Here is a 14,807-nt window from a genome sequence, read left to right on the forward strand (position 1 = left end):
TGGGATGCTGTGCATGTACTGGTTTATTTGACACAATATCTCAATTTCTTAGAATGTGAATAATAGAATAAAATACAAAATCAAAGTACTTAAGTCTAATGTTCTTAATGATCTAAATAACAACATGAATTAAAGCTTGATGGTTATAGGCACAATGTACATGTATATAACTTCTAGCATGTAGAAAAAATGTCTGGAGATGTAATAAAACTCAAGTGTTGCAACATGTTTATTCTTCAAGCTAACATATACTTAACTCAAGCTGTTAAATAATTAAACACTTTCAAACACTTCTAATGAAATGACTAGCACCTGAGTTTGACACAAAGTAATTCAAGGCATAAATTTAAAAAAAAAGATAACATGCTGTGTTAGCTATCTGTTCCATGGCATTTTCCTCCACGAACTCCATCACCATCCCCATGTTTTGTGACTCTGTGATCAGCCTTCAAAGTTTGTTGGACATCTTTCATCTGGCTTGTCTCAACATCTGTGTGTACTTTTGATTGGCTTATCTGTCCCTCAGATCCATCCTCATTATCATCCATTTTTGCAACATCAGCCTCTTCTGTCCTGCACTTTTTCCTCTGGGGACTTTCTACAGATGGGCTTTTCCCATGAGCCTCTACATGTCTCTTCCCATCATCCTTTGCTTCTGTGATATAGGCCTGCAGTTTCCCATCGTGAAGACCAAGTGTTCTCAAGCAGACGCTCGCTGCAGCCTGTTCAGCAAGCTTCTTGGCCTTGTGCCTATGGAGTAATCACACCAGTACATGTATCAACGTACAGTTCCAACAAACCAAAGACTATTCCAAGTTTCAAAAATTGATGCAAACTTTTTCTTTCTTCTTCTGCAAGTGACCAATCAGAGCTTAAGTTAGATATTGGCTGTTTATGTTAATACAAGCAATGTTTTCAGATTTGTGAAAGCAAAACCTACTTTATTTTTCTATTGTCTCTTTTTGCTGCACACAATACTATAGGGCAAGCCTAATGATAGCAAAATTATGCTGACATGTGAAACTGAAAGCCATCAGAACACTTGTACCTTGCCTTACTTAGATATCAGATCCAAAACTAAATGTCCCTTGCCAGCATCCAAAAAAAGCTAGAGTTGACACTCGACAGGCTTTGCTAGATTTGGTCAGGTAACTGGAGGCAAGTTTTAGATAAGATCGACTCACCAAAAACTGGATGCATATCTCTTATCCCCCACCGTGACAACAGAGTTAAATTTTGTATCAGATCCTTGCTTCACCTGCAAAAATCGTCATAATATCATTGCTCCATGTTACATGTTTAAAAGCAAAAGGCAAAAAATTTATCTAACATGTGATGATCAATAATGAACACAATACAAGAAGTATGACATCAAGTCTGAAATTTTCTATTCACTTTTAAAGTATAAGATTTCAGTTTATAAATAAGTAATATGTTTGAAGATAATTTTGGTGCTGCAACCCTGGATATATTTCACAACATTTTGGCACAATATCTGTCTAAAAAATAGTTCCTTACTGTTTCATAAGTAGGCTGAGGTAGATATTCTGTCCTGCTCCAGTTCAGCAGAATAGTCTTAGGGCTGACTGCTGAAGGGTACTCTTTCCTGGACAATGAAATACAATGTACTAATGTTTACTAGGAAACCTTTCTATAGTGATATAAGTGAAAGATTTATAGAATATGACAATAAATTATAGACCTACCCAATGCAGACAATGTACACATAGGTAAACGGTTTGAAAAAATTACTAGTAAAAAAAGACATAAAACCTCATCATCTTACAAGCTGTAGCAACATATTTTAACATCTTCATCAACTCCCATGCCTAACCTACATTAACTCTTCTTGACCATATTGAAGTTACAGAAGGGCATGTTTTGTCATAGTCTGTGTAACGCAAACTCCGCTATCCAGAGCTGGTAGGCTCCTCCCCGCATGCGGCAATGTAGGACGGGCCTAAGAAGCGCGATTAAATCAGGCTAGTTTTGTCAGTACCTGATGTATTCTACGTGCATGGTGTAGATCCCATCCACCAGTCTGGGCTCGTATCGAGACAGACCCTTCTTCCTCTCCAACTCTTCCTGCTTAGCCTGTCTTCTGACCTGAACTTCATCATAGTAGTCCGCCATGTCCCACAAGGCACTGTAGATACAATGGGAAAATAGAATACTTTTCATACAGATCTTGCAAGTCTCCACAAAGCAACACTTACTTACTATTAAAGTGTAAACTTATAAGCCATGTAAATCATAACAGAGGCAACACTTTGTCTAAACAATGTTGTCCCAAGGGTAAATTAAAAAGGATCATGATACTAGAATGAAAAATACTTCATTTTTCACTACACAGGGCTCAAACTACTGAGTGCAAATGCACATTTGTTCACCGAAAATTGTATCCGTGCACCGAATTTTTGATTGTGGGTGCACTGGTGCACCTAGATATTTGTGTCAGAAGGAAAATAAGACAACCTTGAAGTTAGTACACTGTATATAGAAGCTGGGTTCATTTTATGCTTTTTATACACCTAAATTTTCAGCTTAGGTGTACCAGTGTATATATTCCCTCAAATGGATGTCAAACCCCGGTACATGTTCATTGTGATATCTTATATAATAATTTATTCCTGACCACATCTCCCTGAGTGCCTGTGTGGCCAGGAGTTTCTTGGTACATGTACTTAGTGATATGTACAAGTTAGTCCTGACCACATCTCCCTGAGCGCCTGTGTGGCGAGTAGTTTCTGTCCCCGTGGTGACTGCTGCTCGGCCTGCAGGATCTGCTGCAGGACGTACTTGGAGTTCAGGGCCACGTTGTCGTAGTCAACAGCCTGGAGAAGATGTAAGGTAAAAAAACTTAGCACTCTGGAGGGGGAATGTTAACCTTCTGGTACTATATAATGTACATAAACACAGATGAGAAAGTGATTGTACCTTAACTAAATCACTATGTTCCAGCTCTCACTTCAAATGCTTTTTCTCATGGGCAAGATGACTTTTCTACCAAAGAAAGATTGTTAAAGCTTGCCAAAAATCAATCTGTCCAACCCTGAAGTGAAAGCTGGTGTGACAGAGTGAACATATCTGGTACTCAGGTAACTCACATATCTAAGATAGTCCCTGATGACATCATCCACAGGAAGCATGCCTTCTGGTCTGAAGATGGAGAAGTTCCACTGAGCAGCACGCGCCACCATGACAGACGAGGCGCCCGTGTCCTCACGGAACCTTTGGAGGTCTTCATACCGATTGATGACTCCAGATCCACCACTGAAAACAACAGGTCAAAACTCTGGTCTTTTTTGAAAGGTATCAGGATGTTTCACCATGACAGTTTGGGCACCTAGCCAATCAGGACAGTTTGGCACCAGGCACAGAAATACTCTATTGTTAAGGGTATTGTAAGGGTTGAGGTTAGGGTTGGAATTACTACAACAAGGGCTATGGTTGAGTTAGAATCAGGGTTAGGGTTGAGGTCAGGGTTAGAGTTAGCATCCTCGTGACAGGGAAATGTTGATTGACTCGGGGCCAAACTGTCCAGGTTCCAAAATATCAGTTTGAGTTTGCATACATGTACAAGACTACTAGCTACTAGTAGTAAGACTTTTGATCTTTCCTTACTTTGCAATGACAGGTATAGACACAGCTTGAGAGATGGCTTTGATGACATCAGCATGGACAGGGTGCCGTGGCCTCTCTTCTTTGTATCTGCCATTACAGATGAAAATGCTAGTTAAAAATACTGGTACAGAATACAGTATCAAAACATCACTTCATTGGGATTGCAACAACACATACGTACTGGTACATTTATTTGTTTACAACCTTCACTACATAATTAGTCAGTTTCTTGGCTATTGAGAAATGTCATGTGATCTCTGTTCAGTCAGAAAATTTCTCCAGGGCCTTAGAGAGATTCATAATGATGTATAAACAAATTGAATTATTCAAAAGTTTCAAAACTATTTTTGCATATAACAGTAAGCATTTTTGCATTTTGGAAGATAAACAAAACCACAGCACCAGGAAACGTCCTTTAAGTGCGTGTAGTTATTCATATCTGATAACCTACAAAAACTGCCTGTAAGTGGAGATTTTTATGTCATTTTGTTCCATAATGGATGAAGAGGTGAAAGGGTATACCCATGAAGAACTAAAACACTGCAAGGTGGAGCCACTGAAGGATTATTTACGTGTCAGAGGCTCAAAACCCTCAGGGAGTACTTCAACTTAGAAGGGGCATCTTGCTTAAACCTGCTTACATCTCACAGCCCCTGAGGATTCACATATCCTAACCCACCTGCCATGGACTGCTACAGCTGCCACACCTGTACTCTCTATCAGCTGCACCAGGGACAGGGTGTCCTCCAGCTGTAGGGAACAGGTGGGACACTGGTGAAACAAACTGGAATCATAGACACACACTACCATACAGTATTACAAGATTGACATTGTGCTCACTGCACTGTACATTTCCAAGGTGATTTCTCTCCATTTGCTTTAAGGTGGTGTATTTTTTACCAGTTACTAATTACAAGCTATTGCAAAATTTGTACTTCCATGATGAATGAATACAAATTTTGAATGTACAATGTACTATCAACATTCAGTGTATGCTTCGAGACTGTGGTAATTCTACCCTCAATGACAGAATGGTTTCACACTACAGAACAACTGCCCCCAAGCTTGTTATCTTGACTGGCAAGAGGAAGTAGCATACCTTGGGGAGGATGCGAATCTTGCATGTGACAGGTATGGACACACCATTCACCAGAGTTGTCAGAATCTACGACAATCAAGGGAAACATGGCAAATGGTCAATAGATGCATATTGTCCAGTGATATACATGGGTTGAATGGTCAAATTCAAGAGAGTGGCTAAATGTGTGTGTTCCTGGCTGTTAAACAGACTGCTAATCTGCAGCAAGGATGATGATGAATCCACATGCAGCAATAGAGACACTGACAGAGTGTTGAAAATACTGTTGATTAAAATTTCATTACCTGTTTGATTTTCTCTGGATTGGAGAGAAGAGCAGCTCCCATTCCTCCCTGTAAAAAGGATTGTAATTAGCCTTAAGAATAACAAAGGCAAGAAACAGAACAACAAAGTACAACTTCAGAAGTATCAGTAGAAAAGTGAAATGTACTGACTATTGTACTACCTTTGTGGAATATTCTTTTGGACACCCCATGTTCACATCAATCCCAGCTACATCATTCTCCCTGCAACAGAAGAAAGTTTGGAACAACTGTAAGAAAACATTATGTATCTTCAACTACAGTATTAATGTTGTTATTGTGGTCAGTATTTCTGTCTATGTTACAAGGGGGTAAGAACTCTTTGAAACATGAGGTTCTATGAAACAAGGAGGCTTCATCAAACAAGGAGGTTATAGAAAACAAGGAAGTTTTATCAATAATGAGCTTGTTGATGTTACTTACACAAGTTTTGCCACTTTCAGAGCTCTCTCTGGATCTGCTGTCCCCTATACAGTGAAACAAGTGCTTTTAAAAAAGCTGGCATTTTGCCAATGTTTGCGTGTGTGAACGTTTTTTTCTAGTTATTAGAATGTCATATAAATAGAACAGAGTAACTAAACCTGATATTGGCGCATGGAGAGATTCACATATGTGCCTGAACTGCAGCAGATCTAGACGCCACCTGTTAAAATTTGTGTGAACTGCAGCAAATTTCACTACACATTGCCTGTTTTTGAGTGAGCTCTGTTGCGGGGCATTTTTAAGTTTTTTTTTTTTAATTTTTATTTCTATTCGGCAAAAAAACGAAGCGGCGAATCCGTTAACCAAAGAAATAAATTGGTGTGGCCAAATGGATGTAAAAATTAGTATTTTAATGGATGTAAAAAAGAAAAAAAAAAGTTGAAAAAAATCTACCTCCCCGGATTCGAACCGGGTGCATTGGTTTAGAATGCGTAAACTTTACCACTGCGCTAGTGCGAACATGTTGAAGAAATGCCTGTTTTAACAGGTATACAAATGTTTGGCATGGATTGAACAGGTCCGTTCATCTCAACATCACAACGGCGACTACACTGGCCAGAAGGCATTTTGCAACTGCAAGTCGCAAAATGCAAAAATACTTAGTACTTTTGGCCAAGTGGACTTATTTGAAAACAGACCAAATTTTGACCACTTGTAAATGTGATATCAGGACGATTAAACAGAGAGATATAACACATTCTCACCATCTGAAACACAACCCTGTCCCTCTCCTTGGCACATGTCCTGAAGACAGGGTGGTGGGCCTGCTCCTTGATGAAGTCAATGGTGTCCAGGAGTTCTACCAACAACAAACAGGGGAAAAAAGGGAAGGTCATCTCCAACCAGTTAAGCTCACTGATAATTTGATATTGATAAGCTACTCATTGTGCAGGTGAAATTCCCCTGGCTCTTTTTGCCTAGTTCATTGTACAGAGGGCTTAATATCTCTGCCTAAGGGCTATGATCCTTTCCAGTAGTTCATCGACTCGTCGATGTTGGTCACCTATCCCCAAAAAAGAAGATGTTGGGTGAGCCATAACAGCTCCGATCTAAACTCCTAGACTCTTGAGTCTTGGTTCATCATAATTATACTTATATAATCCAATGACATAGTGACGTGGAAGTCTTTTGTACAAGTTGTGGTATTGCATGTTCTGAAAAAAAACAACAACAAAAAAAACAACAACGAAAGTTGGCATACAAAATGGTCACAAAATAGACTTACCATTCTCAACTCTTTGACACTGGAGCATACTGTGGTCAATCAGTTCCTACAAACCACAGAAAAGAATGGTATAAGGGCACAAACATAAAATGTTCAAGAAGATATAATTTTTACCTAAAACCAGTAATATTTGGTACTTAAAAGCAGCAAATACAAGTAACCTGAGATTGCATTGCTCCATATGTACTGCAGACATTATCACTTTCAGTGTTGTTTGCATCGTTTGTTTACATTTCATGACATGGAAATATATTTTCAACAAGTTCGAAAATAATTTTAACAACAACAATTGCAATTGAATCAAATTTCGAAAGCATCATTTGCTTCAACCCAACTTCAAGCTGGAGACAGCCCTAGCTCGAAGTCAAACCCTAACCCACCATCCACTCCAGCCTCTTCCACCCCCACAACATTAATTTTTAGAACAGCCCAATCGCACTACTGTACGGTATTACTACTAGTACTAGTAGGGAATTTTGTCCGACCTCACAGTACACCACATCAGCGCCATAATCCAGGGCCAGCAGGCGGGCCGGTAACGTGCCTATCCTCACCATCGGCGCCAACATCACTTTGTCGGCATAGTTCAGTCGGCTACTCGCACCGCCCGTGTTGGAAGTCATCTCTTCACTTCTTCACAAGGTGGGAGGGGGGCGAACAAACTTGGAGGAATTTCCCGATAAGACACCACACAATTCACCAACAGCGTATCTAAGGTCGCTACACCTGTACTATGGTACCAACAGCGTGACTTAACCAAAGTAATTTACCCTATTTGATAAACTATTCGGGAGAATAAGTCGGCATTCCTGCACTGCGAAGCACATTTTCCTCACAAGGCGCCATTTTGGAAAGTACACTAGCAATATGGGGACTGATCTAAATTAAACGGTAGAATAAAAAAGCTACAAATACCAACAGCTTTATTTTTGTTTACTTCAACAACAAACACGTGTTATCCTTGTAATAGATTGCAAATAAAAAGAATTTTACGAACGAAAACGGAAACAATAATAATTCGGGACACCGTAGACCAGTGGACTGGTCCAACGTTATATCCGGTTTTACATGAAGTTGTGCAATACATTACGTCATCAGTTTCCTGTGTAGAGAAAGAGCCCATTGGCTCTTGCTAAGCCCACAAAATAATCGCAACCAATCACAAGCTTGACTAAAAATAGCAACAGCGTCATGTTGATATTTATACCATACAAACTATGTATATAAACACGGAAACCTCGACACTGTGGCAACTTTTTCCAACAGGTGAGAAGAAAACGTCAGATACCGCAAAGGGAACAGGCTGAGTTATCAACAGACCAATACGCCGTACAAGGATTTTTTCATCTCTATTTTGATCCAGCACAGTTAGGTAAGAAATTGTTCTTTAATATGCATTGGCAGCACCTTGTACGCGTTTGCTATGCCAGTCTTTGTAACTTCGACAATTGATCAAAACGTCATAGTTCCACCTGTATTCCTGTATGTATGTATGTATGTCCGATGACGTAAACATTATAACCTTACATGAAAGTAACTATAAACTAAGTTCTGGTGACAAGTGAACGTTTTGCTGACGAAAATGTAACGTTAAGCTTATGATATTAGTCAGATCACTCTTTGTAACGGAAAAAATGCTTGATTTGATGTAGATATGGCTGACAACTTTAAGGAGAACGCTCGCAACAACTACTCCCGGAAGTACAAGCTTGCCCATCGAGACAACATCAAGAACAGGCCCAAACCGCCACCCGTGCTGGAGAACAGCCGCTGTCGGGACTGTCTGGGTGGTTACGACAAGAAGGCTCTGTACGAAGGCGCCTGTGTGTGTCACAGTGGTTTTCTAGGTAAGACATCGATCGATATTGTTCAATTCAAAGGTGTACATGTAGTCCCTATAGCTACAGCCTTGATTGCGTTAATTACAAGCCAAAATTTAAGCTTTAAAGCTATTTTTAAAGCTTTTTTTCTAAAAATGGGCGTGGCCTTAAAGTAGTTGATGACGTCATTGTGGCATCATACTAATTTGCATAAATAATCTTTATGCATTAGGGTACTATCTTTAAAAAAATCAAGGTCCATACATTATTTAAGATGGTAATTTTAGAAGACCAAAAACACCCCCCAAAACTCCTCAGCCACCCTGAAATCCTACCTTAATAGGCACCCTGTGTTGGAGCAGGGAACTTTTATCGGGCTTTCTTCGGGTCGGGGCATGAAGCATGTTTACGTGTCCTTGTGGTGCCATGACGTGGAGCCCAAACAATTACATAGTGTTGCGTAATATCATGATTCATAAAAACACCTTCTTTCATGTTCAGTATGTTCATTTGTGACTGCGGACATGAGGTTCAACAAACCCGATCACAGTTTATTGTTGAAGTTGATGTTTCAGTAAAAAGTTGTGTGATAACCGTGTTCCTTGTTGTTTAGATTTACAAATTTTGTTAAGTTGGGTGGAATTGCATGCTAGTACAATACATGTAAATATTGTGATTGACAAACAACGGACGTGACGTTACCTGTTTGTTTTCCAGTCGCCCTGAGAGGAACCTCGTACTTCAGATGGACGTGTTGTAACGTGGTGTCTGGCGCCAGCACACCCACATACATAATATATTCCCACTCACGTTGCCTCAGTGGAGAGTTAAGGACTGGGGTGAGAAGACCGAGGCATCGTGGAATCCGAGATTCCATGCTTACCCGTAAAATACTTAGGGGGTGGGTGGGTGGGGGGGCTAAAAATTTGACTGCACTTCTTTCCCGTGCTCCCCCCATCTACTAATATCCTCTTCAGCAGAAAAGGTGAAGAATTGCTCCGAAACTTGATATCATGTGTTGCGCTCTGTTATTCAGATATAACACAGAAAAGACACCTACACTTGAACAGAACTTTATTGCCCGACAATTGTACATGATATGGCAACTATTATTACACAAAGTACCAAATGACTGACACTCGGTTTTATTCCGACTGCTGTACCACATGAGAAAGAGCCATACACTCTTTGTGTCTGGCGGTAGGCTGTTCCAGACATTGGGCCCACGGTAGGCTATTGATCTTCTGAAGGTCTCTCGCTTAGGCTTTGGGACAACCAGTTGACTACTCTGAGTACTCTGGTCCCTGCAGTACACAAACATCTAGCGCATGTAGGGTGGTAGTTGCATATAACTTCGGAGCTTTGGATAATCCACACAGATCGGAGATATCCCTCTGGTGAAAAACGGCTACACTAGAAACCTACATTGCCTCTGACCGTGGACTGTAGCTAGACTAGTCTACTCTTGCTAGGCTGTGTCCCTCCCGTCCGGCTCATGATTCACTTGTGAATAGAGGGGGAGTTATATCACATGTCATAAACTCACGCGAGTGGAGATCTCGCGAGAGTTCATTCCATTGTGATATCATTGGGAATCATAATATATTCCCACTCACGTTGCCTCAGTGGAGAGTTAAGGACTGGGGTGAGAAGACCTCGGCACCCGCTTCTCCCGAGTGCCATTATTCCCCTAATTTAAGTTCCTACATTTCCCTTCATTTAATCCTCTCCCAATCCTTATTCTTCTCCATTCCCTTTTCCCAATCCTTATTGTCTTCATTCCCCCAATCCCTTATATTTACTCCCTCACCTCTGTGCCTTTCCGTACAAAACCCTCTACATATGCATTAAGCCACCTTGACAACACAGCAGCATCCCCTATGGTCTGCTGCGCATGCTTGTTGTTATCAACAGGGTGGGTGTAAGACTATCACAGTCACAGTCATCAGTCTTTAGGTGTTCCTCAGGAATGCAGATTGATCCCTGGTTCTCAGCTAAGTTCATTGGGCGCCCAAGGTCCGGCTCGAGTGGGACCTGTCCAATCCGAACTCAGTGGAATGGTCGACGACCAGTCCGATTAGATAGAGAGCCCTTAGAGATTACCTGAGACCAACCTCTCCCAGGTTTACAGTAGTTCAACTAATCCTGCGTCGTGTTGGAAATCAAACATTGATTTCTCTGCGTATACAAGAACAATATTCCAGCTGCAGAGAAAGCTATCACCACAATGCTTGCTCAGTATCTAACCTGTAACTGTCGACCTTTACGCACAGTTCTATATATTTCAGTCTGGACAGGCCCCACTCGCTTCCCGGACCACCAGGCCGAAGCCAGTATGGGTGGCAACAGCTTAAGGGAGCTGAACACGGTCCACGAGTGAGAACTAGGCCAGCTAAAGGTAGCCAATAAACAGGAACACAGAAAATCCAATGGTAGGAAGGAATGTGACACGAGAAACTCGTCATGATCTTTGTCTTTATTCCAAACTTGCATAACAAGAAACGCAAACACCGGTTCAGTCAACGGTAAAATCACCATCCAACATTACCGTGCAGACGCTGCGGACCTTATCGAAAATTGCATGTCGTCCAAGGTCACAATCTAATTGTGACAAACGAAGTTCCATTGTTCCCATTGTGTCCTCCATTCCTTTGACCTTTACTTCTGACCTGTCCAACAAGGTAGGTCTTCACTGTACTACCGTCCGGTCTTGTTACCTACCATGGATTTGTTCACCAACCATGCAACAAACCAAACAAAATCTGAGGTTGTCCAACAACCTGTCGTCATATCAAATGAAACACCGACTCAAATCAAACAAAGTTACGATTACCGTCCACCGGCGCCCGTTGTCTTACAGCGAAAATCCACTATACCGTCTGACGCACCCCGCTGTCCAACAACGAATTCTCTACACGATTGTCCAACAATCTCACCACACCGTCCACCGGTGCCGTTGTTCAACAGCGAGTACAATATACAACCATGTACTGCACCCCACCGTCCGACGGTGCCGCTGTCCAACAGCAAATACAACATACAGTCATATACTGCACCACCCCCTCCAACGGTGCCGCTGTCCAACCGCAAATATCAGATACAACAAAGTACTGTACCACACCGTCCAACGGTGCCGCTGTCCGACAGCGAATATAACATACAACCATGTACTTGTACTACACCGTCCAACGGTGCCGCTGTCCAACGGCGAATACAACATACAACCATGTATGTACTGTGCCACACCGTCCGGCGGTGCCGCTGTCCAACAGCGAATACAACATACAACCATGTACTGTACTACACCGTCCGACGGAGTCCGCTGTCCAACAGCGAATACAACATACAACCATGTATGTACTGTACCACACCGTCCTACAGTGCTGCTGTCCGACAGCGAATACAATATACAACCATGTACTGTACCCCACCGTCCAACGGTGCCGCTGTCCAACAGGAAATACAACATACAGTCATGTACTGTACCACACCGTCCGGCGGCCACGCTGTCCAACAGCAAATGCAATATACAACAAAGTACTGTACCACACCGTTCAACGGTGCCCGCTGTCTGACAGCAAATACAATATGCAACAATTACTGTACCACACTGTCCGACGGTGCCACTGTCCAACAGCAAATACAACATACACGATGTATGTACTGTACCACACCGTCCAACGGTGCTCGCTATCCGACAGCAAATACAATATGCAACAATTTACTGTACCACACCGTCCGACGGTGCCACTGTCCAACAGCAAATACAACATACACGATGTATGTACTGTACCACACCGTCCAACGGTGCCCGCTGTCCGACAGCAAATACAATATGCAACAATTTACTGTACCACACCGTCCGACGGTGCCGCTGTCCAACAGCAAATACAACATACACGATGTATGTACCGTACCACACCGTCCAACGGTGCCCGCTGTCCGACAGCAAATACAATATGCAACAATTTACTGTACCAAACCGTCCGACGGTGCCGCTGTCCAACAGCAAATACAACATACACGATGTATGTACTGTACCACACCGTCCAACGGTGCCCGCTGTCCGACAGCAAATACAATATGCAACAATTTACTGTACCAAACCGTCCGACGGTGCCGCTGTCCAACAGCAAATACAACATACACGATGTATGTACTGTACCACACCGTCCAACGGTGCCCGCTGTCCGACAGCAAATACAATATGCAACAATTACTGTACCAAACCGTCCGACGGTGCCGCTGTCCAACAGCAAATACAATATACACAAATTACTGTACCACACCGTCCGACGGTGCCGCTGTCCGACAGCCAATACAATATACAACAATTGCTGTACCAAACCGTTCGACGGTGCCGCTGTCCGACAGCAAATACAATAAACACAAATTACTGTACCACACCGTCCGACGGTGCTGCTGTCCGACAGCGAATACAATATACAACAATTACTTTATTACGTCATCCGACGGTGCCGTTGTCCGACAGCGAATTCTAACCAATTAAAACATTAAATCGATCGACGATCCTCAGTCATACAGAGTCAAAACCTAAAGTTTCCTCACAAAAATTACGTCCTCGGTACTAAGAAATCAGACCACTGCGCCCCGCTGATCAGCCTGACAGGAGCTGGGGAGGAGAGAATACCGGGTTAGTGCAAAACTGCGACCCACTCCGAAACTACGTCTCGCTGATCAGCCTGACAGGAGCTGGGGAGGAAAGAACGCCGGGTTAGTGCCGAACTGCGCCCCGCCAGTCCGCCTGACAGGAGCTGGGGAGGAGAGAGCGCCGGGTTAGTGCCGAACTGCGCCCCGCCAGTCCGCCTGACAGGAGCTGGGGAGGAGAGAGCGCCGGGTTAGTGCCGAACTGCTCCCCGCCAGTCAGCCTGACAGGAGCTGTGGTGGAGAGAACGCCGGTTTAGTGCAGACCTGCGACCCGCCCCGAACTGCGCCCCGCCGATCAGCATGACAGGAGCTGGTAAACTGGAAGAAGGGCACATCACATGTTACGTCACCGCGGCAAAAATTACTGAGAAAACAGAAACATGTCGAGTTCACGAGGGTTAAAAGATCTCTTACTAGCGTACAGGCTGTCCGACAACCTGAAGTGCAAAAACAAACACTTTCAGAAAGGATATCACAGTCCACTTGGAATCACCGCTGCAAATTGTTGACTACTGCCCGAGTATTGAAGTCTTTGAGCCTGGTCCAACCACTTTCCGGGCTGTTGACTGCTCCACAAATTGCAGAAATGCTGGCCTAGCACAGAAAACCATGGCAAAATTGTACGGTAAAACAGACAAGCAACACTGCTAAAACGAGAGCAGCCCAATCAGGCAACTCTACCCGAAACATGGCGCCTCGGCACACACAGAAAAACACTGACCACCACTTTGACGACTGCCCAAAGTTTCCAAAAAATGGCTTAACTCACCCACAGCGGTGTCAGTAATAAGTTTAACCACTACTGTCGTCAGGGGAGGAATGTCAGGTGCTCCTCCAGGCCCTCGGTGATCAGTTCAGTGTTGTTCTGCTCCATTAGGCTCCTTGCGCGAGAAAACAAGGATTACGGCAGTCCTGGTGGTGATACAGCCTTGTCTGAATACCTAACTCATGCGAAAAAAAAACAAGAAAATCAAAATGCATCCGAAGCCAAGTTAACCACGCTAAGTTGAATCAATCTCACCTGCGCACCCGAACACGTGCGCTCCACATACAGATGCAAATTCCACTCATAAATGACACGAGTATCAGAAGGAACATTTGAAAACTCGAATATGCTCTAAAACACAAGCTGCACGCCTTAGGAAAGGTGAGCAAACAAATTCACAGAATAATAAAACGAAATTCAGACAGCAAAATGTCTCTGCACTGAGAACACTGTCCCGCCAAAGCGCGGGAAACAGACCGCCAAACAAAAATTCCAGAACACGCCATAAGGCGGCAAGGCAATACTGCGTACCTTCTAGGTTAGTGACACTAACGCCAAAGGAAACTACCCAGTCCTTTGCTGCCGGCAAGATACGTTCCCAGAAGTAAAAGATGTCACCGGCTTGCACATGGCGGGTACCGCGCTACAGGAGCTCTGCTAGACAACGTCCTGTTCGTGCGGCTCATGATTCACTTGTGAATAGAGGGGGAGTTATATCACATGTCATAAACTCACGCGAGTGGAGATCTCGCGAGAGTTCATTCCATTGTGATATCATTGGGAATCCAGGAACATAAAGACACAGGGTAGGTTTCACGTT

General features: G+C 43.1%; 2 protein-coding genes across 3 annotated transcripts in view; one reads left to right on the forward strand and one right to left on the reverse strand.

Annotated features, from left to right (window-relative positions):
- Nucleotides 1-7,618, reverse strand: LOC118417346 (tRNA-dihydrouridine(20) synthase [NAD(P)+]-like). 2 transcript variants are annotated; one of them, XM_035822895.1, is made up of 16 exons: nt 7,219-7,574; nt 6,734-6,779; nt 6,213-6,307; nt 5,449-5,492; nt 5,169-5,229; nt 5,008-5,055; nt 4,724-4,789; nt 4,304-4,374; nt 3,625-3,711; nt 3,108-3,273; nt 2,750-2,834; nt 2,636-2,672; nt 2,000-2,146; nt 1,519-1,606; nt 1,185-1,258; nt 1-750 (listed from the first exon to the last, which is right to left on the reverse strand). In XM_035822895.1, exons 1-16 carry the CDS (start codon nt 7,354-7,356, stop codon nt 372-374), a joined length of 1,632 nt encoding a protein of 543 aa, XP_035678788.1. In that variant the 5' UTR covers nt 7,357-7,574; the 3' UTR covers nt 1-371. The 2 variants fall into 2 exon arrangements, with proteins under 2 accessions (XP_035678788.1, XP_035678789.1); XM_035822896.1 differs by lacking the exon at nt 2,636-2,672 and having other exon boundaries at nt 2,713-2,834; nt 7,219-7,618.
- LOC118417347 overlaps nt 7,215-14,807 on the forward strand; it is an 8,517-nt gene continuing 924 nt past the window's right edge. The window contains exons 1-5 of the mRNA XM_035822897.1: nt 7,215-7,375; nt 8,000-8,105; nt 8,386-8,580; nt 9,271-9,343; nt 14,773-14,793. Of these exons, the coding sequence (XP_035678790.1) occupies nt 8,388-8,580; nt 9,271-9,343; nt 14,773-14,793 (287 nt within the window). The 5' untranslated portion in view covers nt 7,215-7,375; nt 8,000-8,105; nt 8,386-8,387. The remainder of the gene's footprint in view (nt 7,376-7,999; nt 8,106-8,385; nt 8,581-9,270; nt 9,344-14,772; nt 14,794-14,807) is intronic.

The sequence above is a fragment of the Branchiostoma floridae genome, chromosome 6 (assembly GCF_000003815.2).
Source record: "Branchiostoma floridae strain S238N-H82 chromosome 6, Bfl_VNyyK, whole genome shotgun sequence".
Taxonomy (NCBI): Eukaryota; Metazoa; Chordata; class Leptocardii; order Amphioxiformes; family Branchiostomatidae; genus Branchiostoma; species Branchiostoma floridae.

Excerpts from the sequence above, each read along its gene's own strand:
- LOC118417346 (XM_035822896.1), bottom strand. The coding sequence starts at position 7,356 with ATGACTTCCAACACGGGCGGTGCGAGTAGCCGACTGAACTATGCCGAC. Across the intron at positions 6,780-7,218 it reads CTGATGTGGTGTACTGTGAG|GAACTGATTGACCACAGTAT; the intron begins GTCGGACAAAAT and ends TGTGGTTTGTAG. Across the intron at positions 5,493-6,212 it reads ACAGGGTTGTGTTTCAGATG|GGGACAGCAGATCCAGAGAG; the intron begins GTGAGAATGTGT and ends TTCACTGTATAG.